Raw genomic sequence first — 21,307 nt, forward strand, 5'->3', positions numbered from 1 at the left:
AAATTAAATTTTGCTACTCACTGTGATGGAACAAAGATTTTCCTGACTTTAACAAGAATCAGAAATGGAGGGGAGACAAAGTAATCATTTGGCATCAGTGTGTTATGCAATAAAGCTTTGGCACAGATGAACAATAATAGGGGGCACTTGGAAAAAAGTCAACAAAAACACTAGGACTAACAGGAAAGTTACTTGACTCCAGCTATAATTTGTAATTAGCGTTAGCGTTAGCTGCCTAACACAGTTAGTTAGAGAGTTGCACATTTAATCTAAAAAACAGTTGATGGTGCTGCACATGCACAAGTATTAAGGTGAAAAAAAATTGCTTAGCGTTTGGTCAGAACAATAAGTTGATGTAACTCTATCAGACTTTTTAAGAATTTGGCCACTACTGTCATTCATATGGGAGGATATGAATCTAGTTTATGAAATACAAACATGTACAATATGAAAAAATTACAAGGTATAAAATTATAGGTGTATAAACGTCATCTCTTAACCATTTTAGCAAATGTTATGAAATTGAAGGCTACAAACTGAGCCAGGTGCCAAGTGTGGTGCACAAATGCAGAACGTGTAGCTGCTGCACCCAGATTTATTATCAAACACTGACCACTGTGTGACCATTGTATGTCGGAGAAAAGAAGAAAATGAAAAGAAAAACTGAATTCACGTAAAGTCAGTGAGAGAGTAAAAAAAAAGTTTCATATTAGTCTACTTTACTGGGACTCTCCACTGATCAAATGCAACCCAACGCAAAAGAGCACCAATCCCACAACCTGTTGTTCTCCCAAGGCGTTATCTTTTCATTTCGTTTAAATTGAAACAGCCAAAGAGATTAAAAGTTTTACCATAAAATTCCCCACACAGATTTTCCATGTCTTAATCAGTCACTGATCTTTCATGCTTCCTCCCAGACGTACTCGCAGGATGCATGCAGACAGTTTCAAATGTCTTCCCTTCAACCAGTTATCAGCCATCAGGAAACCCTTTCCTTTCCACTCCGTTGCTCTGAAGACATGCACAACACACAGCAGAGCAGCCCAGCAACAAGTCTTAATTAGACAAATAAATTCATATTTGGCTCAGTACGTCACTTGTGACAGACTTAGTAAATTTATATTTGTTCAAACTAATGATTTGAATGTTGCAATGTTCATGTTTTTCTGTCACACCCAAAATATGTGACGACTACGGAGGCCATCAGGTGACATCTTCAGTTCATTTATAAACCGCGTTCATAATTTGTCCGTGCGGGTTACGAATCTGCACTGATTCGTGGTTCAAGGAAATCGTGTGCACGCTTAATAATTGCACGTGTGCCTGGCTGCCGCTTGTCTAAAGAAAACGCTAAATTGTGCTGATAGCCCACTTGTTTTACATAAACATTACCCATTTGCTATTGAACTGTGAACCGAAATGCCGATGAGAAGGGGGGCGTGCACCCTAAATAAGTCTCACGCACAATCCACAAAATTGCGCGCAAGCCTCGTTATATATTTTTTAAAAAGGCCCAATAGAGGAAGATTCAACCAAGGCTGTTAACGTTACACTGGGGAAGTAAGCTTACCTACTTGATTTTTGATTAATAAAACTTTTGCTGGCAGTTCACTTTTTAATGCAAAACTTTGTTCTTTCAACAACTATATTTGCTTTGGTTTGAATGCTTTCTCTATCATGGCAGTGCAAAGCCTGATAATATCAACCTTCCTAAATTTAACTTCCAGCGGCCATGTTCCCCAGCAGGTGCGTATCGCTGTCTTATCATGTAACGCTTGGGCCTTGTGGAGATTATATTTACTCTGTGCTGCCGTAAGCACCTCTACTGACAGAGTATTATGAATTAAGGCCTTATTATGGGCTCTGGCCAGGAGCTGCATGTACCGGTGATTTGTAATGAGGGCAGTGCTGAGGTGACTCAGCAGCGGACTGGCCTGATTACAGCAGCTGGACCTTAGGAGGAAAAAGCCTTGGCTCATCCATGGTAAACAAAGACAACAAGAGAGGAAGGACACTCCATTAGCCGCTTGGTACCGTGTGGGTAGGAACAATAAGGCAGCAGGTTCAGCTCAGAAGGATCTCATTAGTAATGTAATCCAAGGCACATGAGATAATTAGTGAATCTGCGAGAGGTGGCAAGAAGAGAAAACACAGAGGAGCCAGGTTGGTTCATAGGAATTAATCAGTATTTTATATTCTTTTGTAGCAAAATGTTTTTTTACACAGAAACAGTTTTTCTTATTCTTGTTTTTAGCCTAGAACCTTGTGAGAATCATGTCTATTACGAGTCAAGTACACACTTAAGTGGTGTTCTTAGTTAGCACAGTAGAAAGGGATGTTACATGATGCCACAAGTAGAGAAGTTAAAGGGTTCATTCACCCAGATCACAGAAAAAATCCCTTTTTTCCCCATTTACCTCTTGTCTATCCATAAAGATAGTTTTAGTTTGTTCAGGTTTTGAGATATCTGTCTTTGAGATGGATGTTTTTTTTTCTCTCCTCTAAGCATTTAAAAATCACATTTAAAATAATTCAGCAACGTGACAGAAACAAGGTCCGATCACCCAAATACCTTTTTCTGAAAAGATTTCAGTAGACTTTATATATGTCACTAAACCTGTTACCACATGTTTTTACTGGTCTGTAATTTCCCAGACATTTCCCAAATACGTTTCCTGAAAACAATGATCTATTTAATCAAAAATGAAAGAAAAATTAATTCAGAGTTAATGTAATAAAGTTGGTTGTGTTGGGTTTCAAAACCTTCTACTTCCACTGTACTCTGGCCTTAGGCAATATGGTTAAAATCCTAACATGGTGTATGATATTTTATGAAGGAATATCTAAGGACATTGTGATTTCTGGAAAATCAATTCTCTTGGGGACTGTCTTGGCTTGTTCACCAAATAGAATACGAGACACATTTAAAGGATGAGGAGGGTGATATTCCGTATTCTTCTTATTAACAACACATCTCATGAAAAGACCAAAGACAACAACAAAATAATGAACTCAAGCTCATGTCCAGTAATTTTTTTTAAAACCGATGGGCGCTGTAGTCTTTAGCATTAGAAACATTACTCTAGTCAAACTAGAGTGAGTGTTGGATTGACTCCAACTAAACTAGTGTGTGTGTGTGTGTGTGTGTGTGTGTGTGTGTGTGTGTGTTTGTCTGAATGGTAATGAAGGAACATGTGACCCGGTTCAACAGTGTAGCTCACTGATGTGTTTTTAATATTTTTGGACAACAATGGAGCTCTATGGCACAGAGGAATAAAATATATTGGGAATTAAATACACAGACAGTATTTTGTTCTAGGATCAATTCACTGGTCCTTTCATATGATTAGTTGACAGTAAAAAAAAATAATATATATATATATAAATCTTAATGCCACCATTATTCTTTAACATATCCAATGTTGCCTTTGTATTACCTAATACAGCCAGAAGGGACACATACTATGGTTTAAACACTATGGCAAGATCTCTGACATTTGACAAATATTGTCTCACATTGTCATATTGAAGACCCTATCCCCGGATATATTGCAGTAAAGGTAGAAATCTCATAGAAGCACATATCAAACCCAGAGCAAATAAAACAAATATTATTTACAAGGATTAGTACAACTAGAGTTAACCCAGACAACCTGCTTTTTTTTTTGTAATGTGGGTGAATTGACCATTTAAAAATGGCCAGTCCTTCACTTCTCTCTACTTGACTTGCTGTCATGTAAAAAAAAAACATCCCAGTGAGCCAAATAACAATGACCAAGATGGTACACCACAGTAAAGTACCGTCTCACTGCTTCACATGAAAAAAAAAGTACTACTTCACGACCCCCCCGCCCCAGCCCCTTCCCTTTACATTCTCACCCAGTTATTGTACAAAAAAATGCCAATATACAGAACGGTACACCTAGGGAAGAAAACTAAAATAAAAAATTAATGACAACCCCACATCTTGAAATGCAGCAGAGACCAACAGGGTTCTGAGAAAGGCATCAAAATGAGTGGGGATGTCGTGGTTAATCATGATAGCCAATAATTCAAAGTATTTCACTGCAATGTACAATCTTATATGAAAGAGAATGAAAGATAAAGGATTACTCTGATGAGTCAATTTTAATAATGCATAAACCAATTAAGGTTTAATCAACCAAGTAAAATAAAATTCTTTCCAGGACGTTTTCAGCTATTTGGTCCTTAAAGATATATTAATCCTTCTTTTCCTTTTCTTAACGGTTTCTCCTAAACAGCATGATGACCTTAATCAGGATAATGAATGTAAATTTGGACTCATTGCCCCATTTAACCTGGCTAAATGAGTAACTGTCATTCTCTCGATTGTGTTGCCTAAAGATAATTACAGCAATGATACATCCCGCTGTGGTTTTAGGCAAGTGATTAAGTGGGTCTTATGGATTTCAAAGACCATTCACATCTGGCTACTGTAGAATGTGCTGATAGCATCTGAAACCATACCCTGAGAGAACACTCTGTTTCCATCAATGGCCCTTTAGCCTCCAGGGACTACTGGCGCATGTGCTTATCAATGGGAAGAGCATATCAAAGCATTCAGAGACATTTTGTTGCAGCAGGATTTAAACCTAAGCTGGAAACATAATGAATTTAATTGTTTGAGACTAAATAATTGTTTGAAGCTTTTGCAAACAACTAAGGTACTTTGTGTTTTGTTTTTGTAATCCATCCATGTGCATTTGGATTTTGTTGTATTTCTATTCACTTTTATAATATAAATAACCTCATATGATACATAACCTGAGGTAGAAAACAAGACTGGCTTGTTTGGTTCAGTGTTACTGATATCTAGAGATTAGGACCTTTATTCGTCATCGTTGTCAAGTTTCAGATTGATTGAAACTTTTAAGTATTGTTAAATTATGTGAGATGGCAGTATATTACGGGGCACTGTAGCTTTGTTCCTTGCTCACTTAACTACAACCTCACTACAGAGCTTTACCTCTGCCTGCTGATGAATCACCTCAAATAATAAATAGTAAAAATGATAGAAAAACCCAGATAAAAATAAGGATGACTTTGTTTTAATTTTCTACTCGTTCCTCTGGTCCTTCTTTCTACTGTTGGAGTAGTCCCATTTCATTCTGAGGATCCAAGACATTGTGATCCACATTCAGTTCAGTTTCACAGTCGAGGCAAATCCTCTCGGCGTTTTTTGATAAAGACTTAGCAAATCCACTTTGAATTTCTTATCTTACTTTGAACTCCCTTTTCTCAGACATACTCGCATGTGCCCTTTGGACTGGGAATTATTCCTTATGGGCCATATACAGCATCTTCACAATCCAAGATTCTGTGTTGTTTCAAATGGTAATATGTTTTTTTCAAATACGGATAGAGACTGTCAGAGAGTTGAGACCACGGCCAGGAATCCATCCATTTGAGTGTCTTTTCGCACATAATTACATTGACAGGATTCACATGGATGAACTTCATGCATACCCAAAATTGTATTCCCATAGGAACACCACTTCCTCTGCACTCATGTTTTCTTTAGTTCCTGATAGATTGTTTGACCAATGACCTCACAGTTAGACCGACTGTATTCAAACTGTGCTCTCCATCACCCACTCCGAGCTCTCAAAAGTGGGCTTCTCGTCCTCGCTGTCATCATACTGCAGGAGCATGCCGTTAACAGACAGGCTGCGTTTAGTCCAGATGTTACTGATCCTGCGAGGGTAACTGCTGCGACTTTGTGTGGCCCCTACATGGCCCATGTCAAACGAGTGGCTCCTCTTGGGTTTGCCCTCCTGGGGCAGCCCAAGGAGACGTCCCAGCATGGTGGTAGATTCGGCCCTTCCTAGCAGAGGTTCTTTATCAGACGGGGGAGCAATAGCCACCGTCATCATAGCATTGGTAGTGGTGGAAGGGCCAGACGTCCCTGGCTGGTCCCTCGCTACCCCTCGCAGCTCCAGTGAGGTGAATGCCCCTAGAAGGTGGTCCAGGTTTGGCCGTGCTTTGGCACCATGCCTCCTGAATTTGCTGCTGGGCAGGGTGTTGCATTCGCTGCCCTGCATGCTGTAGCGGTCGCCAGCCCCTCTCCCTGGTTGGCTGTCTAATGAGTTAGAGGAGGAAGAGGAGGAGGAGAGACTGCTCTGGAGGGATCCACACTTGAACTCTACCATTTCCTCGCGCATGACCACCACTGTAGACTTGACCTGTGGTGGAGCACCGTTGAACCTGTTCAACCCTCCGTTGGTCTGCGAGTATGTGTTGCTTACAGTGGGTAATTTATTAGTGGGGATACCACTGGTCACCTTATAACGCACCATGAGAATGATGATGAACACCAGCAACGTGGCCACAATGATGCCACCAATGACCAGGATCATGGTGCCCCCCAGAAATCCACTATGAAGAGACTGGCACTGTGGGTAGTCCTCCCTGGTGATGAACTGGACACAGCCGACAATGTTGGTGGCAGTAAGGGTGGTGGCGGTGTCATCCCAGATGGCCAAGACGCACAGGTCATACTGCATCCCTGGAACAAGATTTGTGACTACGAAGGCTCTGTTAGTCATGGGAATCATCCTACAAAGAGACAAAGAGACAGAGTGAAACCCCATTAAAGAGATAGACTTCTTGAGGGGTGGTCAATACAAGGTTAGAGAACTGTAGTGTTAAAAGCAACACTTTAGTTAGATTGTTAATCTGCCACAGATAAAAGAAATAGCCCAAAACATGCTAAGTGGATATTTATATATATGAGTAATTCAGAAAGGTCACTTCATTAGTCCCATTTTTTACATTTGATATGCATGAAGTGATAGTAATAAGATAAGTATTGAATTGCCACTTGTGAGGTTTGTTCTGGTGAAATTTAATTTCTTGTAGATTTAACATTCATTAAGTTGTTTGAACAATCATACCAGATGTTTAGATTGGACTGATTAACTAAGCCTCACTGCTTTTAAATGAAAGCCAAGATCAATGCTGCTGTGTGTTAATTATTCAGGATGAACAATTAACACACATCCCTCCATGACATAATGGAATGCTGCAAGAACCTCTGTTTTTGTTTTGTATAGAATGTGTTGTGTCGAGAATGTATGAATGTGTTACACAAGCTGAATTGTAAATGCGTTTTAATGGAATAAGATCAATTCTGTCGCTGTGGCTCCTCTTGACATGTACTTTAAGCTCACTCTTAAGTGAAGTTAACATAACTGACCACATCTTTTCACAACATGCAGGAACATTTTTGAGTTCCACAGCCCAATATTGCGAGGAATAACGTCCATATTGGACAAATTTATATCTGGGTTTTTTTTTCTGCTGCCAATGCAGGAAGCAGGTGCACTGCATAAGGTCAGGGAGAAACACATGGTGTGGAGGTCAAGTTGGGGGTTAGGCAAGTAGCTTAGCTGTTTTCATGAGCAAGAGTTGGTCATGTCATGGGCAGTGGTAAAAGCATTGCTTGTATGAAAAATTACATTATAACAATATCCATTCTATACGATTAATAGTGTTGAAATACATTTTTTAAAAACACATTAACATGTCGTACCACATGGTGGTATGAGTCAAAAAGCATATCTGAGGCCTTAAAGGTCTAGAATCATTGCTGTACTCACCACATAAACTTTAAAACCATGGAGTTACAATTAATGTATTATGGGTAGAAAATTGCCCTGTTGGGTAATAACCATAGCTATATCAGTAGTTACATATCAACAGATTCCGCAGTCATCCATCCATTGTTGGTGTGCTGTCATCCTATAGAACATGTAAGCTCTGATCCATCTGAAGCTTCTCTACCACAGATTATTAAGTAGAAAGAAGCTCTCCTCACCCACATGGCTCTGATTGATTTTTAATCATGCTGCTGCTTGAACGCGAGCAGTGCCCTGGGAAACTGTGTCAGCCGACTACAGCACAGTAGGTGTGCATGTGCAGTCAATGAAGTCATATCAATATTAATTCAAAAACAGTAGGCCTTCCTGTGCGCATTATCTTTTCCTTTCAGCACCTAATTTGTCTTCTGACATGCAGAAGGACTGCACAGGTATTATTCATAACCACATATACAGTAAATGTATTCCTATAGGTTGTTTTCCTACTGTATGTAAACCACATTACATGTACCGGATTATGATGAGATATCATTTGAAAGCATCAAATCTCACAAATAGTGACCAGTTAATATTTTCAAATCCATAGTTGCCAGCAGAGTGGGAAAGTTGCATTAAACGGAGAAAATCACCATCATCAATCACTACTAAGGATGGAAAGACCACCCAAATGAGAAAAATCACAGAATAATAGGGATTTAAATGTAAATGTTTAAAGTTGTGGAGCTTTTTGTTTGCAATGATTGAGTTTCTACAACACCAGAACTGCCATTAAGAATAATCACTGTTTCAGGAAAATATTTAGATGCTGCAAATCAATAAAATAAATACATTTTACAAATTATGCAAGTGTTATGTTTGCAATCTTGTAAAGAATGGGGAAAATTAATAAGGAATTTAATACAGTAGAAACATGGATGAGTCATCCAATGGTACTGTCACTGGGAAGAAAATGGAAAATTCATATTGTTCTCTTGTCACTGGCATGACAATCTGGCATAGAGTGTACAAGGAAGGAAATCAGATAAAATCCTTATTATTGAATTTGCAGCGATGGTGAGTTGTAGTCACAGTGTCTGTGCAAAGTATTATATTTGTTGATTATTGTATACAGCACTAATGTCATATTCCCAGCTAATAACTAGCCATTTTCCTTCCCATCTTCTGTCAATTATCTTTTATTAAATGACTCTCGCTGGCATGTAAAGTGCAGATACATTGTCCAGGCCTACTGCACAGAATAAATTACTGGGTAAGTCGTTGCTAATTAATGCAGAGATGCTCATGCACCAATAATTGCCAGGGTTGGAGAAAGCTCAAAGCTGACATAAAACTGTTGTAACTGCTATCCACAACAGCCCACTTTTCCAATGTTCACACTGTTCTGATGCAGTAAGTGGTATCTTTAGCATACTAAGGGTAATAATTCTCTGGAGGGATCCATTAATATGTTTAAGAGTCACTGAAACTATAGGTGGTTGTATATTCAAAATGTGATATGATGACGTATTGTTCACCAAAAATGAGATGATCAATATAAAATATATTTATGGTATTGTATTCATCTGTTGGTTTCTTCTAACAACACATCACAGTACATTTGTTCCTTTTAAATGTCCCCAAATACATTCAATATAAGAGGCAATGTTGTTTTATATATTTTCAGTTCAATTATCTTGGTTTAATGTCTCTGTCTCTTCATTTGAAGCAGGAAATTGATTTCACAGGGCCCACAGATCTCCAGCTGCAGTCTGCAAGCTTATATCTTATGGACTTGAGCAGCTTAGCAGAGAAATTAAAATGGGAGTCTATAATCCTTTTTTAACTTGGATTTCTAATTAGCGGTTTAGTTTCCTAAAAATGTGAAAGCACCATCCCCACCAATGGTCAACTTAATGAAAAAAGAATAAAAAAGGAGTCGGAAAAATGAATGTTGATCTCCCAGTAACACTTCAAAGAAAGTGTCTCAAGTACTTAACCAGCAAACAATTATGAATTGACTCCAGAAGCAGAGCAGTGACTATTCAGAAGTTAAGATTATACCTCAGGCTTAATTTACTACTTTGAAACAGAGAGGTGTCAGGTCCTACTTGGATGTAATTGAGTTTCATGAATCATTCTTACCTGTAAATGAGTACTTCATCCTCAGAACAATTGTACTGAAGCTGGAACATTTTGACCTTTGGAGTAGATTTGCTAACAGTCCACTTGACCAGAGCAGAGATCGCAGTCACTTCTGATACTGACACCACCTTCTCTGGCAGAGGTTTAGGTTCCCCTTTACTTATCTTAGTAGAGCTGGTTATGTCCGAAAGCCCAGACTTGGACTGTGTGGTACGGTTTGTACCATTACTCAGATGAGGGAGTTGAATAATTGATAGCTCAATGGAGGCTGTAGATTCCCCAGCAGCATTTGCAGCTATGCAAGTAAAGACACCATAATCCTTGGATGTGGTGATTGTAATGTCCAGGGTGCCATTTTCGTAAACCGTTGCACGGGAGGAGTTGCTGATCAAACGGTCATCAGGAGCAACCCAATGCACAGTTGGCATTGGATCTCCAACAGCTTTGCAGCGTAAGCTAGCCGTTTGACCTTCCAGAACCAGTAACTTGTGTGTATGTTGTGTGATCAAAGGGGGCTCACAAACAAACTCCTCCTCACGAACAGACCAAAAGTAGCGCCCCTTCACATTAGCAGGAGAAGCGCAGGTTTCCATGTCATCCTCGCGTTCCAACCTTCGAAGCCAAAGCACTTCACAGTTGCAATGCAATGGGTTTCCACCAAAACTTAGAGAAAGCAGAGGTGTGTAAGGAGTGCTCATCAAAACACTGCTCTGGGATCGTGCAAAGATAGGGTCTGGAGGGAGCTTCTGTAGACGGTTGGAGGTGAGGTCCAAACGGGCCAGTTTATCCAGATCTGTAAAAGTCCCCTCATCAATGAAGGAGATGAGATTATGATCCAGACTCATCTGATGGAGGTTGACCATCTTGCGGATGGCTTCCCAAGGCACACTGCGCAAGTTATTATAAGACAAATCCAGATCCTCCAGTGTCAGTAACAAATCATCAAAGGCTACTTTGGAGATCCAATTTAGCTGATTGTTGTTGAGTATCAGGTGCTGTAGGTTGACAAGCCCTCGAAGGTCGTCTGGCCCCAGCTCAGTCAACCGGTTACTGTCCAGGTGAAGGGATCTGAGGGTTTCCAAGTCAATGAAAGAAAAAGGCTGGATGGTGCTGATGGTGTTGCGGGACAGAGTTAGATCCACCAGACCTGTCATGTTGGCAAAGTCCTGAGGGGTGATCTTGAGGATGAAGTTGCCGCCTAGCCGGACCTCCACAGTTCGGCGGTCGATGTCCGGTGGGACAAAGAGCAGACCTTTGGAGGGGCACAGTGTCCCCAAAGACTCTGAGAGGTTCTGGCAAACACAGTATTTGGGACATGCATGGACCATCATAACTGCGGTTCCCAGAAGCAGGAGAATGATGACCACTTTGTCCATGTTAATTCATAGAAGTGGACCTGCAAAAAACAAAAGAAAAGAAAGGATCAGTTTAAATTCAACATGGTCACTTACAGTTTACCATTGCACATATTTTTGGCAGCTTGATCATTTCAAATCTAGTGCTTCTGTCTAGTCTTACAGTTGCATACACACCATCACAAGGAAAAAAATGTACGTAGAAAGTCCCATTAACACAGGCCATATGGAATTCCACTATGGTCCTTATAGACTGTGTAGGCAAAAATTACTCGGTTGATGAGATGGTTTGATTATCCTCCATGAGGATTTCTCACATTAATATTCTCCATTATAAAATTCATCTTCATGTATTTTGCAATGCAATGGACAGATGAGAAATCTCATGAAGATTGTCTGAATGAAGCTCAGGATTAAACAATGCTAAGAAACACATGCTTATGAGCTGTCATTACAAATATACTAACATGCATGTAATGGAAACAAGTTCAAGTGTGTGGCACATGTATGTGTATGCAATACGCATTGGATGGGGTTCTTACTGAAAATTGCTTGCAGAATAAAAATGACCAGTCATGATCTGTGTTTTTTCTGTGTATTTACACTGTTTTCCTCTTTCTGTATCTCTGTGTATGTCTCTATCACCTTTTTCAGATTTGTTTGCTTAAGTCATTATCTCAGACAATGCAGTTTGGAGAAAAAATATTCCACAGGCTGCAGGTGTTAGACTCATCAGACTTGGCTGACAAGATCAGCACGCCTCTGTGAATGTCTTAACATCCCTCACACCTGGCTGACTCCTCTGAATGGATGGCCACACTTGACTTCATCCAACGAGCTTTTAATTCCCTCAGACATTTGTATCATTAATTCCGAACACTCAAAACCTAAAAATCTATTTCAATCATCCTTTTTATTTTTTTCACAAGGATAATTTATTTATGGAAAACTCTGCTCTGAGTGTTCCCCACTAGAACCATTGGGAGGGATAGTTGTAATGTTTTAATGATAACCAAATGTTTGTGCTATCATTCATTATTATTCATAAGTGTGTGAGATGCTGGTCACAGCATGAGGACTACTAATCTCTGACTTCCCTATAAAACCCCTTCATGTGTAGTGTTGCTTTTCAATAACTCATAATTACAAGAGAAAATATGTAGCCTATTACAAAACATCTCCTTTACAAGGAGTCATAACCAATAATGTGTTACACATAATTAGAATTAAATGTCAGACAGAAATTCATTCATTCAAGAGTCTGGGGCAGCCATTTATTTTTTTGACAAAAATTATGTCCAAAAAATTTGGAGAACTTGGAGGCACAAGATACCCAAGGAGTCTTCAAAATTCCTTTTCTTTACAGTCAGCAAACTGACTCAGTAACATTCTTTACACAGCAATATCTATGAAAAGTTAGAATGGTAGAGCAGTTTGTAGCTGTAAACTGTAAAAGAGGGTTGAATTGACGAGTGTATTTTAAAGATCAAGTTTTCAAATGTAGGAAAAAAGCATGAGTTAATTTCCAATCAGAAAGTTGACACTAGCAAGCAGTTTACAAAGCCTCCACAACAGTATGCTGGTAAGCCTAGCCTTAAATTAGCACTGATAAGCTACCATATAAACATTCATTTTAATTCATGTTATGTGAACAACTGCTGGACAATAAACAGTTCTTGTACACTCAATGGTCTGTTTGTGCCACATGATACAAAAGGAGAGGGTGTGTCTAGTTGTCTCTCATGAGTCTAATTGAGATGATGACAAACGAACACACCATAAAACAAGTAGTCCTGTAATCTCAGCATGTACACTGCATGATGGTTTGAATCACAACACAGACTGAAGGAGAGTAACATATGGCGTGCCCACATTACTGATGAGACTCCAGCCAAGATAAACCAGAAAATAACAGTTAAGCGCTAATATGGGGAATGCTCACTGCAGGAATAAAATCCTTTCTTTTAAGTCATTGTAATCATTACTCCAAAATTGTACACAAGTCAAACCTAAAACAGAGTGCATGTACTGATTTCTTAGCAAATAGGAAAAAAAATAAATCCGTCTCTCAGATACATGTTCATTAATTGAATCAGCGCCACTGAAATCTCTGTGAAACTCTGAAAAAAGGGAGTTCCTTTTAACAAAATAATTGTAGAGGTGTACTGTTCTGACACTCTCTGCACTATGCAGCAAATCCCCCACAAGGGGCTCATAGTGAGAGCTGTAAGCGATGACAGACAGTTTCTCTCATGGACTCATTTTAATAGACAGCATCTAGAAACACTGAATGAAAAACCCAGAAGAAGCAGCCTTTTATCATTTTCTTTTGATCTTCCTTTCCCCCCGAGATGGGACAATTGGGCGCGGAGTAAGCATTTTGAGAAACAGGAGGAATATACAAATTTGAAGATATGCACATTGGCGGCTGGGTTCAGTTAAAAAGTTCTGTGTTATTTCCGATCTCGTAGCGGTTTCCCATTAAAGCAAGTGTCATTTGTGGGGAGTATTGTGGTTACTGCAGAGAAAACCCGCCTAAGGAGAAGCGAGTTGACCTTTGGTGGACAGAAGAGGTTCAGTCACAAAGAGATTGGAATCATGGATGATGTTCAAGGTCCACATCCATTTACTCATGGCCTTTACGAGGCTGGCAACATCATCTAACATCCTACTGAAGTAGTGGCACACATTCTATACATTTCGACAGTGCATTAATGGTGATGACATTTATCTCTATTGTGACCCTGTGGCTTTTTTGTTGTTGTTGCAATTTCTTTGACTGCCTAAATCCTATTTGTGGAATGCAGCACATTAACTTTCATATCATTTGTTGTGTTATCAGTGTACAATAGCAACTGATCATAGGGTAAACCCCTTGCCTAACAGTGAATGTCCAATATAGCACAGCAATGCTTTGCTTTTTCCCAAAGGTTGAAGTAATATGCATGGGGCTCTAGTTAGAGTGATACTATACATCATAAGAAATATATAGAGTTTGCTTTCTTCGTTTTTACTTGATCCAAATTTACATGTGAGACTGGAATGCTGCAGTAAGGAATTGCCTATTCTAACGTAAACTGCAATCATAAGCATATCCGGCTAATTAGTGCACTACATTAGAAATACCAATGTGGTGTAATGATAAAAAGGCAGAGGAGCACATCATTAGTTGACATTACATCACGTTGTGGGGTTCAGGTGATGTTCAGGACTGGAATTTCGAAAGCTCATTTTGGCAATTTGCACGGAAATGTGAGAGTTTAGGCTAACATTAGCAGCTCTGTACTGGTCTAATTCTAATTGAATAGTTTATACTCCAGCTACTGCTACCGAACTGTGACCCAAACTGTGTTTCACTTTTCAAACTCCTTAGTCTCCATCCTTTTTTTGTCTTGTAAAAGTGTCAATATGGATGAGTATAAATGTGACCTTTGTTCCTTGTCTTAGTATGTTGGTTGATTTTTTTCTTGTATTGTATTTGTAAGGCAACCAAATGGAGATTGTGCTGGAACAAAACGACTTTACTATGCTTAATGAGAGCAAAGCTAATTTACTTGGCTCCTATCTGACTAATTTGCTAATGAGCTAGCTACATCCCCAGTCTTTTAACAGAGCAGTTATCTTTAACATGGTTCACACATTTACAAGCAAGTCACAGTAATATTGATTAGCTGACTTACTGCAGTTAAATATTTTTAGATAAACAATTTACAGCTGTAATTTTTGTGGGGGAAAATGTTGGTTTATCATACAACATAATTGTGTGGAGAATTTGAAAGCTTGATAAATTCAGCAATAATTAATTAATTAAAGAACATTGCTATTTATTTGCACGCCAAGACAGTACAAATACTGCAGCTACTGTTTGTGCAGGAATTTTTTCAAGTTATTCAAAAGTGATTTACACATTTTACTTACTTTCAGGTGACATATTATGCAAAAATTAAATTTTCACAGCCTGCCAGATACCACAAGCTGTGATAAAAGACCACCCTGTCACTTTTTTCAGCTCCGACTGACTGTTTTGGGGCAACCCCGCCTGCAATCTGAGAATATCCACTTTTCTGGTAAAGGGGCGTGACATTTCCTACACATTTTGATATCGGTTAGCCAATCACAACACACTGGGCCAGCTAGCCAATCAGAGCAGACTTGGGTTTATCAGGAAGGGGAGCTAAAATAAAGTGTAAGTGTTTTAGACGTAGGGTAAAAGAGGAGCTGCAGGAATGGGCAGTGCAACAACACTGATGCTTTTTCTGAACAATAAAGCATGTAAACCTTTTCAAGTTGTAACACAAATTAAAATGATGGACCTGAATATGAGCATAATATGTCACCTTTAAAATGCTGTTTAACAATTGAGTTGATTTGAAGATTTTAAAACACAGTAATAGCAACAACCCTTCATGCACTAAGATGACTCTTTTTATTAACTTTACAGTGTATAGAGAGTTCCCCAAAAAGAATAATGAACTTCAAGTGCTAGTAGTTACATGTATTCTGCTTAAACTACATGAAATAAAATGTGCAGTTGTTCCTTCTGTAAAAGTGCATCACTTTCCCACCAGAACAGGAAGAGAAAATGTCTCATTAGGAATACAAAGGCTTTCAAGAACTGGTCACTGTTTCCGTCACTTGTGGTGCTATCAATATTGTTTTGTCATCAATCAAATAGCAATATCAAAAAGTGCTAACAAAATTTTTGTATAAGACTTCTAGGGATCAGACTTCTTATGTCCTCTCTAGCAAAAAAATAATTCAAGCTTTTTTGTCTTGTCCAAATGCAGATATTATTACACATGAATATAATAATAATCATATTAATTATATTTTGACACGTTCGATGATTATATACATTGTAAGTTTCATTCTAGTTTAGAGATCGAGCTGACACCTTTTCTCTGTGTACGTTTTTCAGTCATTGTATGAGGCTACATGAAATTTACTTATGTATTTAATTAGCACTTAGTGTAATAGGTACTATTCATTCATTTAAATGGACCCTGCAGCATTTGTTGAAAAAAAATTAATGCATAATAAAAGCTGTTAATGTCTTTAAAAGTTTTATGATCTGGACCGTTATCACACCATTACAAGGGTCGCGGAGTGACAACAAAGCATTTAAACCACCACTCAACATGGAAGTCCTACCCAAGGTTAACACATTAATCAGTGCATGGGTTTTTACAGAGCTTACTGTATGACTCTTTTTTTTACTGTATGATGATATGATTTTATGTAAAGTAAGTATATACAATACACAGGAGCATGGGAAAAGTCTGGATTACAATTATCAATTGTGCTTTGTACATTTCCTGAAAGGGATCATGTATTTATGGAGCCGATTTCCTGTCAGTAGGATCAGAGCAGACATATTTTATTGATTATGTTGATGGGCATTGATTAGTCAACTGCTGTAAGTCGACCTGTGAGTATGTCAGACTGACGGCCCAGCACAGCCTGTAGATAGAGTGTGCTTTTTGTTTATTGGACTTTAAAGACTTGAAGTAGGCTTTCTAATATTTTGTGCAGAACAGCAGCATAACATACACGTTAATATGCTAAACACATTAATTGACCTACGTTTTGTACACTGTGGTGGCCCAGGAGTGTAAAGAACCAACTGGAGAGCTTTGCTTTATGTTATTCTCCATCTTTCTGCCCTCTAATTTCCTGTCGTCTGCCATTGTCAACTCAACACTTAAGACCAAAACAATTCTACATTTTACTACATTTCTAAAACGTACCAATGAGATACCAGGGTGGATAAATGGGACACTGTGTTTGGAATTACTGTAAGAATTGTGGTCAAATGCCTAGCACTCGGTTTTACTTATCTTTTGGCATCTAGGGATGAGAACATACCACGAGTGTAAAAGGGAAAGTGACTGCAGGACAGGCAGGCTTTGGCGGAAAGATGGTTAATATAGTGTCAAAAACAAAGTGTACTTTATGAGGGGGACCCAGTACAAGGTTAACCTTCATGCGAACATGCCTCCACAGCTGCTACTATAGTCTGGGGCATTAATGTGAAAACGTCATGTCATGTGGACTCGAGTGAATCATATAGATGATGTCCAAAAGATGCTGTCCGAAATCATAAACTGGGGCTGCAACAGCGAGGGCAGAGGCCCAGTTGTCCTCACTGTGGCCATCTTGACTGAGCGTTGCTCTTTCCGGACCTCTGATAACTTGAAGTTGTCAGCTGTATTCAGTGGCATAATCTTTCAACACACGGGGGGGGGGGTAAGATGCTCTATTGCTGCCAAGATGGAGTGAGCGCCGAGCAGACAGAGCTGGACTCACCGACACTACATTACATCGCCTTTGTTCTGCAACGCTTTGATAAAACGGGTCCCGGCATGACAGCTTGGTAAACCTGAGAGCGCTGTGTGCAATCCACTGATGTCATGTTACATCATACGCGGCTGCTGATGCTCAAAGTGGTAACAACAGTTATCTCTCGCTGCTGTTTTGGAGGAACCAGCACGTATGAAGTTGCCTGGCGTGGCTTTAAACTGACAAACTGTTCCCTTTTTTTCCCCTTTCAGATGTCTCCCCCGCAACATGGCATTTCTGCATCTGGAGGATATTGCGCGTTAAAGGTGAATCTTTTTAGTCTTGACAAAAGATGCAAATAATCAGAGTGGAAGCAGCAAAATGCGGCTGAAACCTGACACTTCCCTGGATGATAATAAAAGTAATCTTTCTGTTCAATCAAATATACAGCACATAAACACACACACACAGTCATCTGTCTGCTGGATCAGAAATCCTGCTACCTTTTCGAGAACGGCGACAGCAAGCTACTGAGGATTCCATCAACTGGCTGCGAGCTTGTCTCTGCCACCTCTCCTGACAAGCTGCTCACTTTTATCAGTTCGGAGCCTATAGGAGAACTCAGCCGTGGATGGTTCAAGGAGACTCGTGCGAAGCACAGGCTGTCTGCGAGCACCGGTTGAACAGTGTGTGTGTGCCGGTGTTTACAGAGAGAGGGCAACTGTAATTCTCAGGGCAGCTCAGATAAACTGATGTTTCTGCATTTGAAGCTTCATCACTGCCAATTGTTTCCTGGGCTGTATACAGGCAGGCCATTAGTCCACTTTGCCCCTGTGCAGTCAAAATGCTGTGGTTCAGCAACACGGTCAGCACTTTTCTGTACTCGCAAGAAAAGGGCTGCAGAGGGATGCAGGAGTAAATGACCAGTTCATTTTCTACATATAGACGATGGCCAAAAGATGAACAAGTGTGTTAGAAAGCATCTTGAGAAAAGGGTAAAAGAAAAACAAGGGAGACAATTAAACTATGAAGCTAGAGGAGTCACAGATCTCAGCATTTCGGAAGTTTACATGTTGTAAATACAAAGTTTAATTCTGTATTTTTGTTCCCGACTGCACATTTACAGCATTTGCTACAATTTGGATTCTGACTGTCTCCCTCTTCCTAATGCTCATGATCTCACGTAAAGATGTTTATCATGTTTATTGTATTTAAAGACATGTGTAGGGCCATTACACAGATGCGTTTTGTTTAGTATCTTTGTCATTATTTGTAGTCTAAGATGTAGGCACCCAGCTCTTCAGCTTTCTTTGGCACTCAAGGCATTATTTCTAACTGTAGGTGGGTTGGAGGTTGGCAAACTCTCAACCTACAGCATTTCTCTGCCTTTTTCTTAATGTAGCCGAAAGAGCCAAAATGTCCACAACGTTAAACTATTAAAACAAAACCCTGCAATACTGAAGTTGTTGTTGTTTTTTCTAACCAGACATTGGAAAACTTAATAGCTTCGTGCAAGGTGCAGCCTCATTGTTTTTGTCCTGGGCGTTTAGGATCTCTACCCAGTCATCCCCCTTGAGAACACCAGCAAACGCCATCTCAGTCAGCAGTCAGTGTGGCTGTTGGCTACAACTTGAACCCCATATTTGTTTATGTATTTCTACAATAAGTGGGCCAAATTAGGCTTTAGCGGTTCCTGTTTGCACTGTACCCATGGGCATACGGATAACCTTCACAGGATTCCACTGACAACCGAAGGAATTTAAAAATGGGAAGATTTTCTGGCAAGTTCTGGAACTTGAAGGAGAATTGTTTTGTTTTTCTCATTTGACTATGCAGATTTATGGACATTTATTCGTGGCAGACACATAACACATAATAAGAATAATACCAGACAGTGGAAGACATATTGAATATAACAAAAGAATATGTGCTCCAGGTCTGTGTGCTAACGTTTGACTGAGCGTCAGTTTTGATGCAACCCAAAGCAATCAGGTCTACACAAGTTGTGCTACTGCTGCCACTGTGGACCGTCGGACACACAACTTCTTGTTCTGAACCACAATCACAGACATAGTTGAATCACAGTGCATAGTTCATAAACTCTTCCATATTTCAAAGTGCAAACACAGACCTTGTCTTCGCCGTTATCCCAGTGTTATTTTGTGTGCAGTGTTTGCACTGGCATCTTTTTCATTTCGTATCATTTGCATTGTATAAGAGGCAATATGTGAGAATTGAGTACCAACTCATCATTTACACTTTGTTTCATTGTTTGTCTGTGATGTTTTCATTAAATCAAATGAAACAGCTGTTCATTTAATAAGCCGTCATCATGGAGGGAAAGGTCAAGACGTATTAACGACCCTGTACCTGCAGACTGCCATGTGCTAATTACATACTGTACATGCCTCTGACATCTGACTGCAAAACACATTGTAAAACATGCTGATAAACAAACCACACTTCACAACCCTGCCTGGTATTGGATAAAAGCCTCCCTTGCATAAAAATGTCACCCAGAACAGGATCAAATTAATTGATTTCCTTATTATAATTTTAAACCATTGCCAACCTAATTAACCTTCATCACGTTAGACTATGTCTGTTTATCTTTGGTGTCTTGCCTGGCATAATATTTTGCTTGTTGAGGCTGTAATGCCCCTGAATGCACCTCATTGCCTCCATGAATCCGATGCGTCTTATCAATTTCCTGCCGAAATGACATCATAATGATTTGTAATGCAATTTAGAACAGAAGTGTTAAGGTCAGAGAAGGGATTTGTGGATGCCAGTGGCCTTCAGATGAAGGATACAGAAGTGAAAATAAAAAGAGGTTAATGATTTATAAGAGAAATTAAGTATACATGAGTTGGTGAAATCTGAGGTTAATAGCAGACAAAAAAGGAAGCGTCATTGTGATATTACAATGTGGCAGTCTGGGATGTTTAGGACTTAATTAATATTCAGCAGCAAATGTGCCTTTGGAGGTAAGCTGAATCATCTGAGCGGAGCAGGTTGCACTTGATTGTGCCAGACGCATGATTAAGACACCGATCCTGCAGATGGAGCGTCAGGCTTTGACGGGGGGTTTTATTTTCTCCTCAACCTTCATAATGCCCAAACCATCTGGAGTTTGTCGCACATTGAAGGAACAGCTGAAGTTACTCGAACTGGATTTCAAATCATTGTCGGCCATTGAGATTTCATTATAGTCACTCTAAAGGGTTACCAGGCCCTGTGAGAACATAGCAGGCGGTTTGAGTGGTTTGGCAGGTTTTTTTGTTTGTTTGTATGTTTGTCACCGCCATGGCATCACACCTGTGCAAAAGTTTACCAATGTGTAGATGTGGTCAAACTGTATTTTGAAAACTGTAAATAGGTCAGTGTTGTCTGATGCACAAGTATTAAGTACACATGTAATTATGAGGTAATAACTGCACAGCACATAATACATCAAAATAATATAGTAACATCTAATTTCATAATAACTGCTGTGTAGTCATATAATAATGTAGTAGTTATTACAGAGTACTCGCACAGTAATCTAGTAATAAACACTGAATACCCAGGTAACAACGTAGTGTTGACCACTGTATACTTATGTTACGATGCAGTAATGACTAGTGAGTATCCATGTAATTATGTATCATCTACAAGTACTCATGTGATAATGTAATAATAATAATGTAATAACTGAGTACTCAATGCAAAGCATTCATTACTAAGTAGTAATGTAATAATTACTCAGCACTTGTAATAACATAGTCATAGCTACTAAGGACTCATGTAATAATGACCTGATGACTACTGAAATCTCATGCAATAACATACTAATTACTAAGTACTCATGTAATAATGACTTGATGACTACTGAAATCTCATGCAATAACATACTAATTACTAAGTACTCATGTAATAATGACGTGATGACTA

The 21,307-nt window shown here is 39.3% G+C and overlaps 1 protein-coding gene across 1 annotated transcript in view; it reads right to left on the bottom strand.

Annotated features, from left to right (window-relative positions):
• Nucleotides 1–2,168: 2,168 nt before the first annotated feature.
• Nucleotides 2,169–21,307, bottom strand: part of LOC118286680 (leucine-rich repeat and fibronectin type-III domain-containing protein 2) — a 136,411-nt gene continuing 117,272 nt past the window's right edge. Inside the window, exons 5-6 of the mRNA XM_035611314.2 lie at nucleotides 9,741–11,136; nucleotides 2,169–6,576 (exon numbers count right to left, since the gene is read on the bottom strand). Of these exons, the coding sequence (XP_035467207.1) occupies nucleotides 5,592–6,576; nucleotides 9,741–11,116 (2,361 nt within the window). The 5' untranslated portion in view covers nucleotides 11,117–11,136 and the 3' untranslated portion in view covers nucleotides 2,169–5,591. The remainder of the gene's footprint in view (nucleotides 6,577–9,740; nucleotides 11,137–21,307) is intronic.

Source organism: Scophthalmus maximus, chromosome 15 (assembly GCF_022379125.1).
Source record: "Scophthalmus maximus strain ysfricsl-2021 chromosome 15, ASM2237912v1, whole genome shotgun sequence".
Classification (NCBI taxonomy): Eukaryota; Metazoa; Chordata; class Actinopteri; order Pleuronectiformes; family Scophthalmidae; genus Scophthalmus; species Scophthalmus maximus.